At 37.9% G+C, this 23,186-nt stretch overlaps 1 protein-coding gene across 2 annotated transcripts in view; it reads left to right on the top strand.

The window, feature by feature from the left end:
* The window catches only part of CEP162 (centrosomal protein 162), a 91,295-nt gene that overhangs the window by 23,432 nt on the left and 44,677 nt on the right, over positions 1-23,186 (top strand). The window contains exons 10-17 of one of the 2 annotated variants that reach the window (XM_008063109.1): positions 5,238-5,429; positions 6,150-6,231; positions 10,516-10,795; positions 11,822-12,083; positions 17,589-17,722; positions 18,023-18,250; positions 19,061-19,201; positions 21,188-21,300. In XM_008063109.1, coding sequence (XP_008061300.1) covers positions 5,238-5,429; positions 6,150-6,231; positions 10,516-10,795; positions 11,822-12,083; positions 17,589-17,722; positions 18,023-18,250; positions 19,061-19,201; positions 21,188-21,300 — 1,432 coding nt within the window. The remainder of the gene's footprint in view (positions 1-5,237; positions 5,430-6,149; positions 6,232-10,515; positions 10,796-11,821; positions 12,084-17,588; positions 17,723-18,022; positions 18,251-19,060; positions 19,202-21,187; positions 21,301-23,186) is intronic. The other variant, XM_008063110.1, reaches the window with a different exon arrangement.

The raw sequence follows: 23,186 nt of genomic DNA on the forward strand, positions 1-23,186 counted from the left end.
TGCATTTTTAGGAAAATATATATAATAAGCATATTGATAAACAATTTATATCTCACATTTTTCCTCTCTATTTAATCATTTAAATAATCAAAATTTACTAATGGTTATATTTAATGCTAGTAGGCCAAGTAAAGTATGGTTTTAAATATATACTTACTAATAAATGAGTCCTGTTAGTACAAACTGTAGCACTATAGGGGAATTACTCTGCCTCTTCAGAGTATTCAGTTAAGCTTGCCATATGTAGGAGAAATGAAACTGGTTTTATTGTGCTTTTCCATAGTTCCTTCTCTGTAGGAAAAAGGTAGGTCACATCTCAACATTCTGGTATACTTAGAAACAACTAAACTTTTTAAAGCTTGTAAAGGTCTTGAGATAATGCCTTTTCAAGCTTTTTCAAAAGGTAGAGACAGGATCTCACTGTGTTTCTCATCTTGAACTCTTGTCCTCAAGAGATTCCCCCACCTCAGCCTCCCAAAATATTCAGATTACAGGCATGAACCACCATGCCTGGACCTTCAAACTTTTTAAAGCAGTAGAACCCATATGTTGCAAATGAGAACTTTTTAATCACCTTGCTTTCCAATCTCTGGTTACTGGTCAACTTAACCAATGCAGACACTTAGAAAAAAGGAATAATAGAAATCACTAACCAACTTTAAACATCAACTTAGATTTTATTTTTTACTTATTTTTACTTTTTTATTGATGTATAATATACCCGTCAGAAAGTTATAATAGTACAACTTGATGAATTTTCCAATACTGAACGCTCATGGATTCAACAACCAAATCAAAAGCAAGAGGACCCAAACCACAATGTCCAATCAAATCTCTTATCTTTAGTCACTGTCTTTCCAAGAATCACCACTATTTTGATTTCTTGCATCCACTTTCATTTTAAAATATAAATATAAAAGTAAAAACATTTACAACAATAAGAAAGAATTTTCCCATCAAGACATGTTGCTCACTTGTTGTCTGGCTAAGTATTCCACTATGATAAAAGCGTGTGCTAAGCACATGTCCCTCAGCCTCACTGCTATTGATTTAAGTAGCCATAGCACATATGTCTTATGACAGTCTGGTCACTTGTACAGTTTTTTGTAAGCAGACATGAATTCTTCTAAAAAACTAGTGCAGAGCTACAACTTTTCTAATCAACAGTATTTTATAGGAAATTCATATATGTGCCCAAGGAACTTTATTCTGAGATATGCATGAAAACAAGTAGAAGAGAAGGCAAAAGTTAACTAAAGTATTATAATTAAACAATGTTAGGGCACACTCTTCCAACGAGGCTCCCAGAATGTTAGGTCAAACAACTGAGGGTGTGGGGCGTATCTGGTGTGTGATCAATGTCGCACGAAGGATGCAGAGAATTGCACAGAAGTTAGATGGAAAATAGAGTTTATTTAAAAGGTAAATTACAAAGAGAGAGAGAGAAAAAGGAGATTTGCCTCCCCAAGGTAAGGGAGGGGGCCAAACCCAGGAAACATGGCGACAGCCGTAGCTTCAAGAGCACGTGGCCACACCAGAGTCTAGCAAGGCAATGTCAGAATGGCTGCTTGTGGTTGAGTCCTTTTAATCTTTCCCTTTGATGGGGGAAGGTCATCAAGATGATTGGTGATGGTCTGCTCCACGTCATCATGAAGGTGCAGGTAAGTGCAGGTACTGATGTCAGGTGATGGACAGCAGGTTGATGGGTGGGTTAGTCATATGATTGCTGCCGTGTTGGTGGGTTAGATGAGAGGAGACAAGGGGAGGGAATTTTTCCTAAAAGAGACTTGTCAGATGTTTACAATCCACAATCTTCTTTAGCAAAAAGGTGGTCTTATTATTATTTCTATGACTTGAACCAGCTAAGGAGCCAGAAAGTTTCTTAGAGATTTATATGCTAAACCATGAATTGAATGGTTGGGCTGTTGGGCTGTCCTTGTCTTGCATCTGATGGAGATTTGCTGAGGGGGTGGGGTAGGCTGCCAGCTTGACCTGCAGTAGAATGTCTGAACGCTTTCTAAAACCTGCCTGTTATCTGTCTCTGTCGAACCTGTGCTAGATTCAAAGCATGTCAGGGTAAAGTCTCAGCAAAAATAACTATGCTGAGGCCAAAAGACTACACTAAACTAAGTTTATTCTAGGTTTCTATAGGCACCTTCTTTTACACAATGTCTTCAAAATATTGCAGTGACATAAATTGCACATTTGAGTATGCAGATTATGTTCTACTACAATTTTTAAGTTTTAAAGCATGGTTTAAAATGGAATTTCAATCAAATATGTGGAACCCATGATTTTCTCTGAAACATTATGATTTTGTAAAACACAGTATGAGAACCACTGCGGCTGGTTATAAGAAAAACTTAGAAATAAAAAATTTATTTTTGATAGTAAACATTTTACTAAGATGATTTAAGCAGTTATATAAAACTGGTTGTTTGGTCTTATTTCTGAAATGTTCTTGATGCTAAGATAATTTGATTAGTCGATTACTAAAAGATAGTAGAGCATGAACTTATTATCTTGTAGATTTGGATCCATATTTCCAGCCTTGCCACTTATCATCTGTGTGACATGAGATAATTAATGACTCTAAGTGCCTGTTTTTTTCTTCTTTAAAGTGAGGCCTTGTGATGGTCATTTGAGCTGCTGTGTAGCACATAGTACATTGTTAAGATTCAGTAAGCAGTAGCAGCTCTATGGTTGTTATTATTTATATCTGCCCCCTGTTAATACAAACTTACAGTAAAGAACCTGAAGTCATACAGTATAAACACTGGTTGTAGGATATTGAATTTCCTAGTGTTTTAAAAATATACTTGAAGGTCTTCAGATGAGCATCTGAACTTGATTTAAGAATCGAAAAGTTTAGTTTTTGTTTTGTTTTGTTTTGTTTTACCATGTTTCTTCTAGTATTAAGCAAGCTAAGTTTAGATGAAACATTATCAAAGATTGTTTTTTGTTAATAATTATTTGTGCTTTGTTGTATTAAAGAAGTTAGTAAATATAAAAATTAACACCAGGCCAGATCTGGCTTTTCACTTTTTTTCATCGGTCTCACAGACAAGTACCATTTTGTGCTATGGCTTCATGACTGGAGTGATCACAGGGTGACAGTATTGCTCCATGATACTAGGCCCTTCCCTCTGAAAACAGGATTCAATACTTCTCAACTTTCTAAAGTTGAAAATTATAGGGAATGTTGACCTGTAATAATATGTAAAATAACTACATAGAGACCTTTCTTTTTAATGTAAAAGGCAGATAAGTAATCCCTTTTATTTTCATAAAATGTATGGAAAAAAGTTAACTTACATGCCCATGGAATTATTTTTAATATGACTTAGGTTAATGGCTCAAGTTAGTAGAAAAGTCCCTCTCCGTCCTGTTTTCTGAGCAGCCCAATACCTCTTTCTCCTTCATTTCTGATTTCAACTTTTAGGTTCTTTGTTTTTCTGCAGGTTTGCTCTGTTTGCTGCTTTAAAGCCTAGAACCTGCTCTTTCTAACACTTCATACCTGTTAAATTAGGCGTGAGCATTCAACTACTATGCTATTGAAGTCATTTCTTTTATGTATACTCAGAAGGTACTTACACATCCTGATATTTTTACAGAGGAACAATAATACCTTGTGCTTTTCCTTTGTTCATAAAAATTCTTTCAGTTATTCTCCTCTGAGTGTGGCTAGTGGTTTAGGGGAAAACGTAGGCCTACCTTAACAGGCAAGACCTTTTTCCTCATGGCCTCTTTGAATATTCCTGCCCCTTAACTGTTGACAATTCTGCTCTGATGGTACCCCCCCACTTTTTTTGTTTTTAGTTTATTTAAGCAAATTTAGTATTTATTGAGTTTGCTCCAAATAGCCATGGGGACCTGAAACATTAGCTCTGTAAAGATCTCATTGTAAGACATTCCTACGCAATCTTATATGTGACACTCAGCTGTCTCTTACGTTTAGAGTTGAAAACAGCCTCTCAGAGTTGTGTACTATAAAGATTACAGTGTATGTATAGGAGGATGAGACAGTATGTACTATTTTATGTTTAAGCATTGGCAGTGGAAGCAGTCTTCCATTGCTCATTATTTTCTCTAATTTTGAAAATTCTCTTTGCTAGTAATGAAAGTCAAAAAATAGAGAATATGCATAAAAATCTGAGATCATTATCATCTTTGGATTATTTGAATTCTTTTTTCTAGATTTGTCACTTGGTGGAAAGAGAAGGTCAATAGGGAAAGAAGAGCAAATGATGACATCAGTGTTTCTGTCTTGGGTGACTGAGTAAAGAGTGATGCATTAGCTGAAACAGGAAACGCTGGTAGTAAAACAAGTTTCTGTGGGCTTATAATGGGTTCATTAGGGATATGTTCAACGCGATTTACTTAAAGGACAACCCAGGTGTCAGAGAGTTTGATATTCAGAAAAGAGTTATAAGGACAAAAGACATAGATTTGGGGGTCATGAGCATAGGAATAATAGTTGAATCTAAGGGTCTTGATGAAATTAGTCAGGCCTCAAAAATGGTGAGAGGTTCAAAAAAGAGGGCTAACAGTGGAGCCCTGAGATGAGCCATAGACCATGAGAGATGGAAAAGTAGCCATCAGAATGGTGGAAATAACAAAAAGAAGAAAGAGATGCAGAAGAAACAGTTACCAGGAATACTTCAGTGTCACATGTCTCACAGAGTTGAAAAGAACTAATGACAGATGGATTTGGCCACTAGGAATTGCTTTTGATTGTAATAGCTTTAGTGGGATGTCAGAACAAATTGGATTGCAAAGTTAGAGGGATGAATTGAGGTTGAAAAAATGCAGACTACAAGATGCATGGTGGCACAGGGAAGCAGAGAGAGTAAGAGAATGATAGTAGTAAAGAAGAGGTAGAATCCTTCAAAGGAATATGTTAGCTTGGGAAATTTCAGAATAGTTTTAGCCAATGTAGAAGAGCGGATTAAGAATAGTAGGAAAAGAGGGCAGTGACTGGTGAGGTCAGATTTTACACTTGACACATCAAGACATGCCTCAACTTGCTGAAAGAGTTATTGAGCCTGCTGTGAATTCATACTGGTAGGCTATAGCAGCGAATTACCTAGTTTGTACTTAACTCTGCTTTCATAATGTTGCTATTATCCTACAACCTTATTCACCATTCCTAACAGATTAAGGGATGATATTAGTGTTCTGTATTTCTCATATATTTGTGATGCAGTTATTCCTGGGGATTACATTTATTTCAACAGGTATCTCTTATGGACAAAGCAATAGTGACATTGAATCCCTACATCAGGCTTACTGCCATATAGCCAATTCTTTGGGAGATGCAGATGAATGCAGAATTGAGAGTAACACAATGGAAAATAGTAAGAGCTCAGTGAAAGATCATCTTCAAGAAAATGAAGAGTCTTCAAAAAACATCTCTACTACTGAATCTGGTAAAAGCTAATGACAGATAGATGAATTTTTCCAATTATTTGAGATTCTTTCTAAAGAATTACCAGTGTAGTATTTAAATTTAAATACAATTTGCTGTGGTGATTGTTTCTTAGTCTCTGAATGTAATTAAAGAGTTTGTTCAAATTAAATACAGGAATCATTGGTTTAACAATAAAATTAGAACTGACCAGGCTTGATGGCTCACACTTGTAATCCCAGCACTTTGGGAGGCCAAGGTGGGAGGATTGCTTGAGACCAGGAGTTCAAGACCAGCCTGGGTAACATAGTGAGACACTCATCTCTACCAAAACAAAATGAAATTAGACCCAGATACAGAAGTAAAATTTTAGTTTCTCCTCTACTATGCCTTGACTAAATTAAGAAATCAGTTGACCTTTTTTACTCACTTGCATTTACATTTATTAAAAGATTTTGGTGTTGTTTTTTTTTTTAGAGAGAGAAAAGTATTTTGGGATTAACTAAATGCATATGTAGCAGATGTGTATGTGTAGCTCTTATTTGTTACATATATTTGATATTTGATAAATATCAAAAGAGGTTTTCCTGGAACAAGCAAATTTACAATGGGAAGCCAGGTTTATTGCATTTGCCGTTTTGTTAAGTATGTCAGTTGGAGAAAATATAATTTTGGTGATATTCAACATTAAGCAATTTACAGGATATTTGTGGCTTCTACTTTCACTTTTTTCCCCTCTTAGATCTGCCCACAGTAGAGGAGCTGATGAAACCTATCAGAATAGAGTCCTTCGGGGTCAGTGGTTTTGCTTTACAGCCTGTCAGGTATGAGTTTTTTGGAATGCATTGTGCAGGTTAATTAGTTGGTTGAGTTTTTATCTGCTTATTGTCTTGTCATTGGAAACTTTTGCAGTCATTTGTACTGTGTAGTCATTCCTAGTGAATGATGATGACTAATTTTAGCCTGTGTGAGTCTGACTGTGAGTCATTGCTCTTTTCTTTTTATATTTGTTCTATTCACTCAACTTGTGAAAATTATTCTAGTGATAAAAGCAAAAAAAATAGGTCCTACTAAAAAAGTTGCTGTCAAGCTGGGCTCGGTGGCTCAGCCTGTGATCCCGCGCCTTTGTGAGGCTGAGGTGAGTAGATTGCCTGAGCCCACGGGTTCGAGACCTGCCTGGGCAGCAAGACCTCATCTCTACAATAAATCAAAATATCAGCTGGGCGTGGTAGCGCGCACCTGTAGTTCCAGCTACTCGGAAGGCTGAGGCGGAAGGATAGCCGGAGCCCAGCAGGTCGAGGCTGCGGTGGCCAGGAGCAGCCACTGCCTCCAGTCTGGGCAACAGAGTGAGACTCCAACTCAAAAAAAAAAAAAAAAAAGCTAAAACACATATACTTACATTAAAGGCATAGCAATAATTATAGAAATATCAATAATATACCCTTTAGTACATATATCTCACAAATCTTTAGTAAGCTATAGGATGAATAATCCTTGAAATCATCAGAAGTTTATTTCTATTCATATCACCATCCCTGTGGGTCAGTAGGGTTGGGGTGGGGTTCTGTTTCACATACTCATTTAGGGATCCAGGCTGCTTCTATCATCACATAGTTTTAAGGTGGTTAAATGTCATCCAACCAGTCAATAAGAAAAGAAATAGTTGCACACTCTTTCTTTTAGCTGCTTCAACACAGAAGTGTCACGTTGCTTCAGCATACATTCTGTTAGTGAGAACCAGCACATATAACTAAGCAGGTCCAAGGAGCTGGAAAATGTGGTTTGCTTCTGTGCCCAGAAAGAAAAATAAATGAATTTGGTAGGTATCTAGCCAATCTCTGCCAGGATATATCCCTCTAATAAGTTAGTATTCATCTCATTCTTCTTCATACAGACCCACTTCTGTTTACCCCGCTCCAAAGCAGACAGCCCAAAGTTCCATTCAGGACTGTATGCGTCTGAAAGGCCAGGATTTCTAGGTGGAGTTCAGTCCTTTCCATCAGCTTTGGGTATGGCTCCTCATTGTCTACCAACAGATGAATTAAAAAAATAAGTTGTGTACTTCCTGACCCCCATCCAGTATATAACAGCGGAACTGCAACAGATACTCCCATTCAGAAAAGAATCAAGAAAATAGAGCAACCAATGGTTCAACTTTGAAAAGCACCAGAAAGACCTTGTAAAGATTTCCTCCCTTGGGAATGGGAATTTTTCTTGCTTAGGCCATTATTCTGCTCTTAAGAAGGAGCTATCTTTTTTTTTTTTTTTTTTTGAAGATATGGGTACAATGCAAGGTTAGGTACGTAATGGTCATGGTACAGGAAAAGTTTGGGTACCCTTACTGATGTTATGTGCCCCTCCCCCATGGTGTCCCACTATTGCCAATCCCTTTCTTACAGTATTATGATAAATGTTCTGGATCCGCTTATGAGTGAGTACATGTCGTACTCAGGTCTTTGTTTCTGTAATAAATTACTGAGTATTAACAACTCTAAATCCATCCAAGTTGCTGAAAAGTCCATAATTTTGTTTTTCTTTATGGCTGTATAATATTCCATCATGTATATGTACCACGTTTTCTTTTTTTAAAAATCTGGAATTTTTAATTTTGATAGTCTAGATGTGGCTAAAGATTTTTAAAAGATAAATAAAACAAGAAGTTTTAATAGAATTGACTTTGGGAGTAAAGTCTACTTAGCCAACACCTATCCTCATCTCTCCATTAAAAAATAAAAAAACTTCACAAAATTTAATGTTTATATTTGATATGACTTTAAATTGTGCAGTTCCAGCAATTAAGGAATTATGTAGGTTAATGAGGTTTTTATTTTTAATTCAAAAAAAAGGAAATATAATTACATTGTTCTGTATAGATCCTGGTTCCATTCCTTGGAGGATTTGTCTTGTATGCTATCACTGTTGGCCACAACCAAAGTGAGTTTTGGGTTGGGATTATGCCCGTCTTTGAGGATACACTCCTTTCTCAGTACACTTCTGGACTATAGGTAGTTTTAAGGTTCCCATTTGCTGACTTTTGGGGGCTTGGGAATTTTGTTTGTTTGTTTTCTTATATAGGGTTGTGGTTTCTTTGACATTGTAGTTCCTTCAAAAAAGTTTAGTAACCTGATCTGTTTGGTGCCAGTCAATTCCATGTACCATTAATCAAACATAAAGTTCTTTGCTAGACAGAGGTTTTAAATAATCTGCTTTATTCTTTGGGTCCTTGTCCTTCAGTTTTGTTTTTGTTTTTGTTTCTGTTTTTTTTCTTCAATTCATCTGTGGCTGTCTGTATATTTTGGGAAACTATAACCTTAAGTGTGAAGATAACACCTTTAATGTGATCTTTGCCAAGAAACTGAGTCACACTTTTCAACCAAGAAGTTTCCTGAAATCCTGCATTCTCATTAGAATTGTTCAGTGCTGAATCTTATAGTTTAGGTCTAGACAGAGAGTGAACCCAAGGGCCCCTGAGTTTGAAGTCTCTTTCTGTTCTCTTTCAGGTCTGCTTACAAACCAGTCCATTCTATCTTGAGTTCATCCATTTTTTGGTAATATCTTGCCAAAATCGGCTGATAACAGCCAGCACTTTAACTCTTTGTTCTCTCTAGTCCTTTATCTTGGTGCTCCAGGTTCAGCAGGCATATGGTCTGCCTTGTAAGCCATTGTAGGTGACAGTTTAGCAATGCTTTGCCATTCTAAAACATAGGTTGCCATCTCTCCAGTGTCTAGTTATTAGTTTTCTACCTCCCAGAACCTGGCCACTAAGCCAGTAATAAAGCTTGTTGGGTTCTTGGCACCAGAAGACTCACATTCTGCAGGGTGGTGAGGAAATAAAGTTTAATTGGTACCCAGCAAAGATGGAAACAATTTTAATTAGCATCTATACAGGTTCTGCTGCTGTTAAGAAGTACAGCACTATATTTCTGATGATTCCAGCTACTTTAGAAGCTTCTAATGGTTACTAAGAAGCCAATCTTCATAATATGAATATGGTAGCCTCTCAAACTGTTCTTGAATCTTAGTGTATAAATTATAAATAAATACTCAGAAGGTTGAGGCGGAAGGATTGCCGGAGCCCAGCAGGTCAAGGCTGCGGTGGCCGGGAGCAGCCACTGCACTCCAGTCTGGGTGACAGAGTGAGACTCCAACTCAAAAAAAAAAAAACAAAAAAAAACTATAAATAAATGACCTAATTGACACATGATTAAATAAAATGAGAATAACAATTCTCAATTCTCTGGAACCTCTATAGTTACTACTGTTTAACCACAAATACTTCCTTCTGATGTATTTTTCAGATTTTTAGTATCTGATTGTCTGAATTGCTGCATCTCATTTAAGATCTGTAAACTACAGAAATGATTTTAAAATACTAGTGATTTTTCTGCTTTATATTAAAATTTTTCCAATACTGTTATTGAATTTATGCTTTTTAGTATTTATTATGCCTCCTTGGCATAAATTATGATTACTTCTTTAGTTTCTCCTAGAAATCTGTAAAATATTTCTCTTGTTCCAAATACATGTTGACTTTATAAGAAATTATGGATAAATTATGTATCACAAAAAGTTTGCTTAGAAATTCATATACTTTTTTTTTTTAGATTGGAAAATATAGTTTATTTAGAAAGTAAATTGAGGAGAAGAGACAGAGGAGATATGAGAGAGAGTGAGAGAGGGAGAAGAGAGGAGATTTATCTTCCCAAGGTAGGGGAGGGGGGCAAAACTTAGGGAAACACGGCCTGGCCGTGGCTCAGAAAGCACATGACCAGACCATAGTTTAGCAAGGCAATAGCCAGAGATTTATATACTTTCTTAATGCAAAGGCAAGCTCAGTGTTTGGTTTGGTCTTTCTTTAAATTAGGTCTCACAGTTGCCTGTGTTTTATACTGCATTAAAATTATCTCAAATTAAAAGCAACTGTACTATGTGAACCTACTCTGTTAACCGGAATTGTAAATAATATATTTAACATTGGTGGTTTAATTTGAATAGTTACAATTTGTATAAATATATATATATTTAGTGTGTGTGTGTGTGTGTGTATTACTGATATTTGAGGAGTCATTATATAGGATTCATTATCTATGTACTGTTTTGTTTTCTAGCTCTAAGAAAGTAGCTGATAGTAAAGAAACTGAATTTGTTAGCCCTTTGCCCCTAAAGATGAATTCAAGTGTTACATCACAAGATCCACCACATGAGAAACAATTTTTTGAAAAAAATGAAACGGATGTAATTCTACAGAAGACAACAAATGAGAGCATGAAAAATAGCTGTCCAGGAGTAACTGCTACAGAAGAACATATTGATAAGATGTACCTTGATATTTTGAGGAAAAAAATATCTGTTACTCCTTCATTATCTCAGGATGACAAAATTAATAAAGTGAGTATTTATTATCTAAATTGATATGATGCATTGAGAACTGAAGTTGTGTAAAGAATATAACTATTGGTAGGTTTGTGCTTCTTATACTAGTGGGGTTGACTGTATACTGACATCCATTCACAGTAGATCCTGGATATTTGGGGGTGATATTTATTGTGAAATGCTCCCGTCCTCAAATCCAAAAATAGAAACCGTTCTTTACACGTTTCTTTCTTTTTTTCTTAGTAAATATAGTCCAGAATTTGAGTAGTATTAAAAAACAGTTTCATTCATCATTGTGCTCCTTGTTCAGCCTTTCCAGTAGTTTATACTGTGAGTAAATTGACGCTCTGTAAGCATGCCATTAGCAGCTGTGAGGAAACTGACGTTTTATCTGAAGTTTTTGTTTCCTCTGCTCTTGATCGCTCTTGCTTTCTAGTCCCCATGATGTCAGTGTTTTCAATTTTATGCGTACTCTGAATCGTTTCCACTTCTTTGTGGCAAGGTATTATTAGTACGTTTTTTAAAGCATCTTAAGCAGTTCAGTGGGAAAAAAGATATGTCATTTCAAAATATGTTCTTCCTTGTTATCTTCTGGGTTCATTCTAGTAATTGCAAGTCTTACTTTCTGGCAACTTATTTTGCTTTACATTGTTTCAGTGCTGACTTGGAAGATATGCTTCAAAATACTAAAATTCTGAGGCATTAGGCTTAGAGAACTTTACTATAGTAGTTTGTCTTTTACAAACTACATTATTTGATAACACTGTTGTTTTAAATCTTCATTTACAATCGTTTACAATATTTAAGGGCTGGCATGGTGGCACATGCCTGTAATCCCAGCACTTTGGAAGACCAATGTGAGAGGATTGCTTGAGTCTAGGAGTTCAAGACCAGCCTAAGCAACATAGTAAGACCTCTGCACTCCAGCCTAGGCAGCAGAGTGAGATCTCAACTGAAAATAATAATAGTTTGCAATGTTTGCAACTTTACAATAGCTGAAGTTCATTTAGGTACTAAAGAGTTTATGCTTGTTGTGTACAGACTTTTAGATCTCAGCTCAGCTCTGGAGAGGAAGGGACTGTAACCGATAAAGAGGTACCATACAAGAAGGCCAGAAGTGCACCTCCTTTACTAAAAAGGAAACCCCAGAGTGGATTATATGCATCAGTTAGGAGCTCAGGCTATGGCAAACCCAGTTTACCACTGAAGATATATTCTACTCTTGAAAAGAAAACTTCAAAGGACATTATGAAAAACAAAAGCTTGAGATCCATTCCCATCTCAAATCAAGCTAGGAAAAAAGGTAATCATATACTCGTCACCATAGAATTCTGCACATATGGTATTTTATTTTCTTTGTTCTTATGGAAGAGAATTAATCGAAAGTACTACATTCCATTTGTGAGATAGTAGACAAGAGGGTGTGCTTGACCCAAGGTGGTGGTAGTGGAGATAATGAAAAGTGGTGGAATAAGGATATGGAACCAAAGATCTAAGAAACTGGGTTTTGGTTGCTAAAGTTTTTGGCTTGAGCAACTGGAAGAATGGAGTCACTATCAGCTGGAAGGGGGAAAGCTGCGATAGATTTGGGGGTGGAGGGAAGACTGAGAGTTTGGTTTTTGAGATGTCTATTTGCATTGTGAGTACAGATGGCAAGGAGGCAGTCAGCTGTGACAGTCTGGAATATGGACTATAAATACCATCTAGAAGTTGTCAAAAACTAATAAGAATGACTTTCTAAGCTATGTGACTAACAGAGTGTACTGAGAGATGAGCAGAGCTAGAGGAAAAAAGCAAACCAAGGCCTGAGGTCCGGGCAGCTAAACTTAAGGTGAGGCAGAAGAGGGGGAGCCTGCAGAGAAGGCATGGTGAGGTCGGAGGAAACCTCAGAGCCTGTGAGGAATCCTGAAGAGCAAGTGAAGAAGGTGTATGAAGAAGGCTGTGCCCAGTCATTTGCTGCAGAGAAAAGCACGGTGAGGACTGAGAACTGCCTTTTGGGTTTGGTGAGGAGGAAGTCTCAGCAAAGTGGACATGCAGCTTCTGCGGAGAGGTGGCTGTAAATGGCAAGTTAGATGGGAACAGGAGGGATTGGGAGGAGCGGAACTGGTGCTTCAAGTCCTAGACCCCCCAGGAGGAAAGTTGCTGTCCCAGGCAGCAAGAAAATGGGGCAGTAGCTTACCAGGGAGAGATGGGATCAGGAGCTTTTTTCTTTGTTCTGTTCTTGTCAAAGAAATGATAGTATGTATGCTGTTAAAAGATTCGGTCGATGTCTGTCTCCTTCTTTCTCTGTTTCTCTGTTTCTCTCTCTCTCTCTCTCTCTCTCTGTCTCTCTCTGTCTCTCTCTCTCTCTCGCCCTCTCTCTCTTTGTCTCTCTCTCCTTCTGTGTTTCTGTCTCTGTTCTTCTATCTCTTTCTCTCCTTCTGTCTCTGTGTCTCTGTTCCTCTGCCTCTCTTTCTCTTTCTCTCTCTGTCTCTGTTTCCCTATCTCTTTCTCTCAGGGAAAAAAGAAAGATTCAGTAGAGAGGGAAAAAAAGACCATGTAAGAGAGCGAGGGAAGAATGACCGGAGCGGCGTTCTTGAATGGAGTTAACTGTAATGGGATCTGGTACACAGTGGAAACGTTGGCATAGATAGGAACGAGGATAGTGCCTCCATTCTAGAAACTCTGGAGGCAGATAGGAAGAGAGAGTCTATGCTGGTAGGGTGGATCGATGGGGGGAGAGAATGTGGATGCTCTCTTCGGATTGCCTCCGCTTTCTCTGAGACTTGGAGTGCGAAGTCGTTAAATGAGAGCGAGGAGGAGGCAGAGGTGTTGGAGGTTCCAAGGGAGAAGAGCAGGTGTGAAGCAGCCGTCCAGGAGGCTTAGTCTGCCAGCAACCAAGAGTCTCTGCTTGACGGAAGGAATCAGGAATCTAAATGAACTTGCACAGTTGGATTTACCGAGAAGCCTGGTTTTTGTCAAGTGAGCACCGTGCACTGAGAGAGAAGCCAGAAGGGAGCTGATGACTATGTAAGAGAGTGATTGAACGAACGGCATGTAACATGAGGCAGGAAAGGGCATGATGGCGGTGCGGTAGGATGCGAAAACGGTGGGGTCCGCTGACTGGGAGTCTGAGTCAGGACAAAGAATTGTTGACATCCAGATCCCAGAGGATGTGAGGTGGGAGACAGAGATGACAGAGAATAGGTGCCTAGGTTAGGGATGAGATTAGAGGATGGGCGCATTCCTGGTGGCAGTCGAGGACAGGCCTAGGCTCTGCCAGTGGGAACGAGCACCTGAAGTGGAGAGGAGTTCAAGGAATCAGAAGCCAGGGACTGAAGGGTCACCAATGAGTCGATTGAAATCACCAGGAATGCAGATAGAAATGGTGTCATAGTGAGTAGGAAAAAAAAACACAACCAAGGAGAACAATGTGGAAGTTGATAGATGAAGGGAACAGTAATTTTAAGAGTAAAGTGAAGTAATATTGTGAAACTTACTTTTCATATTTCAAATTCTTACAGTATTTGTGACCTCCGGAATAAAAACAAAACATTACTAAAATTTATGTTAAAGTGTAATGATGGACAGTGAGTGTATTTATTCTGAATTACTTTTTCTCATTAGACTATCTATTAAGCATGATTTCCTAAAATCTGTTTTTATTGAAGAATTGCCCAGAGCAGTTCCTTTCAGGTGGTTGTTACTTGTCACTGGTTGTTTCTCCAGGAAGCAGGCTCTGAGACAGAGATTCATGTACAGAAAATATAGAGCATGTGGTTGGTGTCAACATTGATTAGGATGAAAAATAAACCCAACTACTGGAGCTTAACCAATAAAAGGCTTATCTTTTTCATATAACAGTCCAGAGATAGGTAATTCAGAGCTGGTACAGCTGTGTAAGGAACCACGTTCCTTCTTCTTTCCTCATGCAAAATTCATGAAGACTTTTGTCTTCATTGTCACACGATGGCTACTCAACCTCCAGGCCCCATCCATGAGGTCCAGTGAAAGGTAAAAGGTAAATGCCAACCAGATCATCCCTAATCATGAAAGAAATCACTTTCCTAGAAGCCCAATGTGGGAAACGTTCGCATCCATCTTCGTGACCAGATCTTGGATCTTGTGGCCACCCTCCGTTGCATGGAGTTCAGGGAGTCGAGTATATTTAACTGAGCACTGCAGCTCAGGACAGAATTAGATCTCTGTTACTACGGAGGAAGAGATGATTGGCAGCAAGTAGTACCAGCCATGCGGCGGTTTCCCTTTTTATTCTAGGTTAATTTTCTATGGATCTTGCTCATGTTTTTCTTCTTAGACTAATAATGTTATTGTCATGAAAGGAATACCTGCTTATTACTTAAAATTCAAAACTACTGAAAAATAAAAAGAAGAAAGCAGCAATTTTGCCAGAAACAACTTGCAGCATGCCTACGAACCGATTCCATGCTTCTCACTGTGCCTTAACTGACACAGATAAAAGGAAACGTGAATGAATGGGTGGGAGGAGAAGAAAGGCAGACATGGACACGTGGACGAGTATTTTATGAGAATGGGATCACACTTTAGCAATGATTTTTAAATAAAATATTAGGTCTAGGCTTACTTGAATTTGTGAAAAGAAAAAGGAACTTCATCCTAAGAAGTTGTATGTCTGAAGTGATTCCTATGAGGAACTAGATTTTGAAAACCAAAGGTTGCCATAGCCATCGTGCTGTTTCTTAACTTCATTTTTTTCCCCCGGGTCAGTGTTCTACTCTGTTGCCAGGCTGAAGTGCAGTGGCACAATTACAGCTCACCGCTGCCTCAACCTCCTTGGCTCAAGCAGTCTTTTTGCCTCAGCCTCCCAAGTAGCTGAAACTACATGTATGTGCCACCATATCCAATTAATTTTTTTTCTCTTTTTCACTTTTTATAGAAATGAGGTCTCTCTGTGTTGCCCGGGCTAGTTTTGAAATCCTGAGCTCAGGTCAGCCTCCCAAAATACTGGGATTGTAGGCGTGAGCCACCATGCCCACCCTGCATTTTTCAATTTCACACAGTTTCAATCAGTGCCATCCCTTCGGTGAAATATAATGTGTGTTCTATTTTCCCACTTACATGCCTTCCACCCATTTTTGTTGGTTTTATTTTTATTTGCTTAAGGTGAATTTATTATTTTCTCTCCTGCAACGTTAGTTTGCCTCAGCGTTTAGATTTCATTCTTGGTTCTGATTATTAAAGAGATTGAATGTTTTTCACTTGTCCCTTAGCTGTAGTTTCTGCATTCTGAAATTACTTTGTTTTCTTTCTTGACTGAATTTTCTTAATGCTTTGTTTTTTCAAGAAAGTTCCATGGGTCCCAAATTTTGCAATGTTTTCATGTTTGAATTTTGTAATCAAGCAATTTTTCTTTCATGTGCAAAGGGAAAAGATACTGCCCATGCGCCATTATTGAGAATAATTACTTTGGATACCTTGGTTCACAGAAAGAGAATTCAAAATTAAGAATACGGGAAGGGAAAATTCTGGTATAAAGGAACTTCCAGACTATAACTGTGCACAAGATCAATATGTTACATGTTGGGTATACCTTTTCCGAAATGCTTCAGATTTCAGATTTCTTTGGATTTGGAAATACTTGCAAGTTAAGTATCTCCAATCCAAAACTGAAAATCCTGCAATAAGCATTTTCTGTGAGCATGATGTTGACCTCAGGAAGGTTCAGATTTTGGATTTTTTGACTGAGGATGTTTAACCTGTGCTGGCTGCCTCATCCTAATGGGAACACTGTTCTGACAGATGACCCCTCTTTAGTTTGTGATAGTGATGAACCTCCGGTGATCTGGAAGGGTGAAAGGCCTACTTTTGCGATGACGCAAAACAATCTCTTTATACTTTTAGAAACTCCCCCAGAAAACCCGTGTGTATGTGTTTTGTTTTTTTCCTAACCACCTGTGTTAAATGTGTGTAGCACTTTTAATGATAAAGTAAACTCTGCATTTAAAACGTTAGCATCTTGAAGAAATAGTTTTTAAAATATAAAGTCTGAAGTTCTTCATGTAACTCTAAGGCAATCAGATAATGTATATTGACCGTTTAGCTCAGGACCTGTAGTATTTGAATGTGGACCTTAAGATTCTTTCTAGGTATTTTTCTTTAGCATTTATTTATTATTAACTGAATAATAGATTGGCCTTAGAATTAATTTCTTGTTTGAGGATATACAGGTTGTCTTAAAATTCGACAATTAGGCCAGAATATACATTAGACACACTTTTTTCTTATGTAATATTTGTTACCAGAGTATTATGACAATACTATTACTTTTTAAATTATATTTAGATTAGTTGTTATAGAGTCCTCCGTGTAATTTGTATTATTCCATTGATACTGTAATATCTTGATATACATTGTTTATAAAGAAATGTGTATTGAAAGCACACTTAATCTGAACCAAAATGCTTCATAAGGTTATCAGCTGCTTCTTTATTGTTTTGAACATTTAGAATAATTTACTTAAACATCATAAAGCCTGAAGTTATCCCTATCCACATCCTCCTCACATTTATTTAGCTCCATTTGTCATCTGACATGAGTCTTGGGTGGGTTGGCCATCTGTGTCAAATTGAGTACAATGTTGATTAGGGGTGACAAGTGTTCTGAATGCAGTCAGTTGTTAGAGTGAAACAGTGAAACAGCTGTGTTATAGTGTAGCCCATCAGCTTATTCTAAGATCATTTTATCTTAGAGTTCCCATTATGTTTGTACTTAGTGTTGTTACATAATTTATGAACACACACTTAACTTTATGTTTGTGGTGCATTTCTCTATTGTTTACAACATTTAGAAATCTTATCGGAAACAAAACTCATCAAGCCTGCAGCTATGGATAAAGCAGCTCCCAAAGCTGAGAGTTGCCTGGCTACTCCCAAGAAGTCTGAACAGCCTACAGAAACTGATTCTTGTGTTCAATTTCACACTGTAGGTATTAACTTTCAAATTAATATTTAGAATATTTTTATGTTCTAAAACTAAATTATGAATAACAAAACATAGATGCAATAAATCTGTTTCCCTTCAAGAGCGATAGTCTAAACTCTCTTGTTTAATAGTTACTGATTTTCTTATACAATAGAACATTGTTAATCATGTCCTTTGTGTGTGTGTGTGTGTGTGTGTGTGTGTGTGTGTGTGTGTGTGTATTTTGGTTTTTTCCTAACCACCTGTGTTCACGTCTTACATGGAAATCTGCTGTAATGAAGCAATGCTTTTTCTTAAAAGGACTCTTCAGGATACTGTGGTGAGAACAAGGAGAAAGAGTTACATATGTTTCAAAGAGTTCAGGAGGCTGAGGAGAAATGGAGGGGTGCGCAAGCCCTAATAGAGCAGATTAAAGCCACATTCTCAGAGAAAGAGAAAGAGCTGGAAAACAAGGTGGAAGAACTGAAGAGACAACAGGAAAAAGAGCTCTTCAGATTGAATCAAGATAATTATATTCTTCAAACCAAGGTACTACACACATTACCCTATTTTTCCTTTTGTTTATTTATTTATCACTGTGATTATTAGGTTTTGAGTTGGAGTCTCACTCTGTCACCCAGGTTGGAGGGCAAAGGCAGACTTACAGCCTCCCCAGTGCTGACCTGCTGGGCTCTGGCGATCCTTCCACCTCAGCCTTCCAAGTAGGCAGAACTACAGGCATGTGCTACCATGCCTGACTAACTTTTCATTTATTGTAGAGACGAGGTCTTGCCAAGTTGCTCAGGCTGGTCTCAAACCCGCGAGTTCAGGCAGTCCACTCGCCTCGGTCTCCTAAAGTGCTGGGATGACAGTCTGAGCCACCGAGCCCAGCTCCTTTTATTTTTTAAAAACATATACTCCCTGCCAAATTAATTGTCATCCTGGGTTCCTGGATTTCCTGTATGAAATATGGAGAGACTCCTTATGAAAACCTGCATTGAGCCCTCTGGGGGGAAAATTTGTATTGACTCCCTTTAATGATTTTGTTTTTTTCTGTGAGTCATCCTTTTAAAAACAAATCAACTAATTCATTGTGACCCTCAAGGAAATCAGTTTTCAGCAAGAGCCGCTTTAGGAGGCACAGACCCAGAGAATGTCACTGTGAGGCATTTCTTCACTTATGAGGACCATCGGCACAAAACGTCACTGTGCCGATGTAACTGGCTATGTCACATTCTACTGTGGTCAGCACCGTAAGAGGCCTTGGGGTCTATGTGGGAGTTTTCTGTTATTTTTTTCTCACTTCTCACTTCATCATTTCCTTCCTCAAATGAAAAAAAATCCTGCATTTTCTCAAAGTTAAGTAGCTTTGAAGAAACAAACAAAAAGCAAAGATGGTTATGTTTCGGAGAAGCAAGTGATCCTGTCACTGGAGAAAAATTGAAGCAAATCCAAAAAGAAATAGAAGAACAAGAGACACTTCTTCAAGGATACCAACAGGTGTGGCAGTTCTCGAGCACATGGCAAATTTGCTCTTGATCCTTTAATTATAAAAATAAGGCACATTAAAATATTTCCCTGCTCATTTAACAGGTAACAGGAATCCTGGCAAATATAAGGTAGTAATAATTATACTAGTCTGTGCATTTCCCCCAGGTAGAGTTACAATGTCTAACAGCACTGATTCGGGATTCAAAGAATCTGGTTTTGAGTCTTAACCCTACTGCCTGCTATGCCACTTGGACAGATCACTTAACCTCTCTAAGCTAATTTCCTCGTTTGTGAAATTGGGATAATAATGCAAATGATCCTCAACATATAAGGGCTTGGCTTACGTTTTTCAACTTTATGGTGGTTTTACCATGGCAGAACCCCCTCATAAGTCCTAGAGCATCTGGCCTTAGCAATAGCTTGACTTGTTGGTTTCCAACCTTGTAATGAGTTTTTCAGGATTTTAAATGCATTTTCAACTTAGGACATTTTTACTTACTGTGAGTTAATCAGGACATAGCCCCAGCAAAAGCTGAGGAGAATCTGTACATTCTTAGCGTGGCACACAGCAAACAGTCAATGAATGATACCTGTTATTATTTTTAATCACCATGTTTCTTACACAACTATCCTATCTCTTTTTAGTTTTCTGTAATGCTTTTCAGTAGATATATTGGCTAGTTTTGCTATTATATTCAGATACATAAATCTGAAATCAGTTGCTAATGCCTTGAAGGTGAAACATTTTTAAATTTCATCTGTGTGTCCTACAGAGACATGTTTGCAACATGTGGTGGAATCTTGGTGATGCTGGCCTGACAGTCAGCCAGGACATGTTTAGTGATTCCGCTACAAGACTTTATCTGTGTCCCCTGACTCCCACCCCCTTTTTTTCTCATTTCCCTTCCATTTTGCTTCTCTCGATACAGTCTTCTCTTTTGACAACAATAGGCTGAACATCGAACCTGCTAGTCACCTGCACTGTCATCTAGGGACATCCAGAGAAAGCATTATCACATCTATGATTATAGCATTTGCTCTAACTGAGGTGGACTGATTTTGCAGGACACACTGCCCTCAAGTTAGTGAGAACTGTTCAAGCTCTTCTCTTGCCAGTTTGATCTTCCCATATAAATCAGGGATTTTTAAAAGAGATTTTGCATACTTAAAGTATGCCAACTAACACATTCCACAAAGGTAGTACAAAATTTAGGTATCTAAACATTTGGGGGATTCTTGAAGAACAGACCATATGCCAGGCACTATTCCAGACATGGTGAAACAGTCTGTAGTTTTCATTAGACCCCCAAAAGCGCTTGGTTGACATAAGATTTATAATTTGGAAGAGGTTAATAAGCCAGAGCATCCAAACACAGGTTGATGCCTTTTCTTCAGTCTCTCAGATCTCAACCGGTTCATTCTTTAGCTCAAGCTTCAGAGTGAACTGGGTCCATTCTCTTCTCTGCCTTGACACTGTTCAGAAACACCCAGCGTTTAGCTCCCTGTTTTCGGTTTGTTTCAGATACAATTCCCTGGCTGCGTCCAGTTACCTCGCTACCGGAAGCCGGACTTCCAGAGTCCCCCTGGCAGTGGCGTTTCTCCCTTCTCTTAGTCCAGAAACGAAAGAGCCTAAGGAGGCCCCCGGGCCTTTGTCCCCATTCCGCGTCAGCCAAACGTGCTCGTCCCTCAGCCGCTCTCTCCCTCCGGTGCGGTGTGGTGCGGTGTCTTACACTGGCTTGAGGCTCTGGGGCTGTGGGAAGTTCTGCGAATTATTTTTTCAAGTAAGCATTTCAGGCATTTTGGAGACCATTGTTTTTAGGTCTCAAGCTTTCTTCGAAGACCATGTAAAAAGCTTTTAAATATTTTGCATACTCAAAAAGTGAAGAAATTTAAAAGACCTTTAAAAAAGTGTAAAGGTTTTAGCTACTGTGAACATATATGTCATATAGGTATTACTGACTTTTAACTGAAATATGATTTTCTGTTTTTCAAAAGGAAAATGAAAGATTGTATAATCAAGTAAAAGATCTCCAAGAACAAAACAAGAAAAATGAGGAGCGAATGTTTAAGGAGAACCAGGGTTTATTCAGTGAGTTAGCTTCCTTGAAGTAAGTCATTTTGAAATTCTTAAAATCAAATATACTTAGACTGTTTCTAAGCATTATATCATTATCTCAATAATACATTTATTTTTACTTACAAATTGTAAAATTGTATTTAATTTTACATGTGTTTATTTTTGTTTGTACACTGATTTCCAGTTTTGTAACTTTTATATATTTTATATTAAATGAATTTTTCCTTTGGCGTTAGATGACCAGTACATGCTTCTAGTATTTTCTACATATTTTCACAAATTGCAGTATTTTCAGCATTATTATAATTCACCTGAATTCATATTCATAACTGATTCAAATATTTAGTTCCAGAAAATTGAATATATGTTATTCTTCTTGATCAGTCATTAAGCCTGAAATACTTTATCATTTCCCTAAGGAACCATGTGATTACTAATACTACAAAAAGATCCTACACTAGTTCTTAGTGTCTTAGATCAGGCTCCCTAGGAGCCAATCCTGAGATGGGGATCCTTGTGGAGGTGATTTCCTGAAGGATAACTCAGGACAGGGGAGCAAAGGAAGCAGGATGGGGGAGGGCAAGTAAATGGGAATGTGGTCTCAGCCAGAGACGGGCTTCCTTCTGCTCCCACCAGAAGAGCCGGAGAACAGATTGGACCAAAGTTGGTCCCTGCTTGAGGTAAGGGGGCAGCCTCAGTCACTGGCGGGTGTACTCCGGAAGAGGCTGGGAGCTAGCCTCTGGGCCAGGAGGCAGAGGCTGCTGTTTGGCTGAGGGTGTTTCTCCTGAGAAGGAGACACCTGTGAGTTATTTTCAGCTAGCACTCACCACAGTGGGACAGTAGAACACCTGCACCTACTTAGCAATCGCATTTCAGACAATAAGGTCTTGGGATGTTGCTGTTTCCACCTTGAACGTATTAAGCAAAAAAGCTAATCCCACAAACCTGAACAAGCTAGAGGACTATCTTCTTTTAAGAAATGACTATTGTTCTTGCATTATTTCACATAAATACCGAACTACTCAGGCTGTTATCAGAAGTTGTTTATTTGACCATGAATATCATGAATGTTACTATATTTATTTACATACATATGTAAATTTTTTAAATTTATTTTCATTTTTTGATTATATAGCATAGGACAAATGAGGCAAGGTAGCCAATAGCTCATACTGATCTTACATGCAAAATAGAAAAAGGTACGCCTTGTAGCAGACAAAGCTAGCAACTACTCAGATAAGCACCAGAGAGTACCTATATGTAATTGCTTTTTTAATTGCTGCTCTCCTATTAGGTATAACCCCAGGCCAAGTACAACAATCTGCGCAGTTCTGACACATGAGAGCATTTGTATCTTTTTTCTTTCCAGATGTTTCAGCAGAGTATTTTAAAATGTCATATTTTCGGCAACCTCTTCAGGTCTCTTTCCAACCTTGGGAGCTTTTCTGTTCTCTCAATCCTGCCTTCAAAAAAAAAAAAAAAATATATATATATATATATATATATATATATATATATATATAATATTTTACACTACCTGGCTTCTGAATAAGAATATTCCAGTTTTAAAACTGAAACTCTAAATTAGCTTTCCCAATGGAATAAATGGTTTCTTTAGTACATTCAGGTTAGAAAATCTTATGTGGATTTCTAATCTCCTTGTATAATGTCTTAGTAAAAAAGAAAACTTGAGTCTAAGATCCCAATAGTAGACTGTTTTTAGTTTTATTTATTAGTTTCCATATGTAAGATTGGCAATTTGTGTCTCAGAAAAGAGTCTAGAACTATGTGGCACTGAGTACATTAATACTACAGGAAAAATGCATCACACCTTTCTGGGCCTGTGTGTGTGTGTGTGTGTGTGTGTGTGTGTGTGTGTGTGTGTGTGTGTTTTAGTGAATTAAAAGGAAATATTTT

The sequence above is a fragment of the Carlito syrichta genome, unplaced genomic scaffold, assembly GCF_000164805.1.
Source record: "Carlito syrichta isolate Samal-C Ts95f unplaced genomic scaffold, Tarsius_syrichta-2.0.1 Scaffold306592, whole genome shotgun sequence".
Lineage (NCBI taxonomy): Eukaryota > Metazoa > Chordata > Mammalia > Primates > Tarsiidae > Carlito > Carlito syrichta.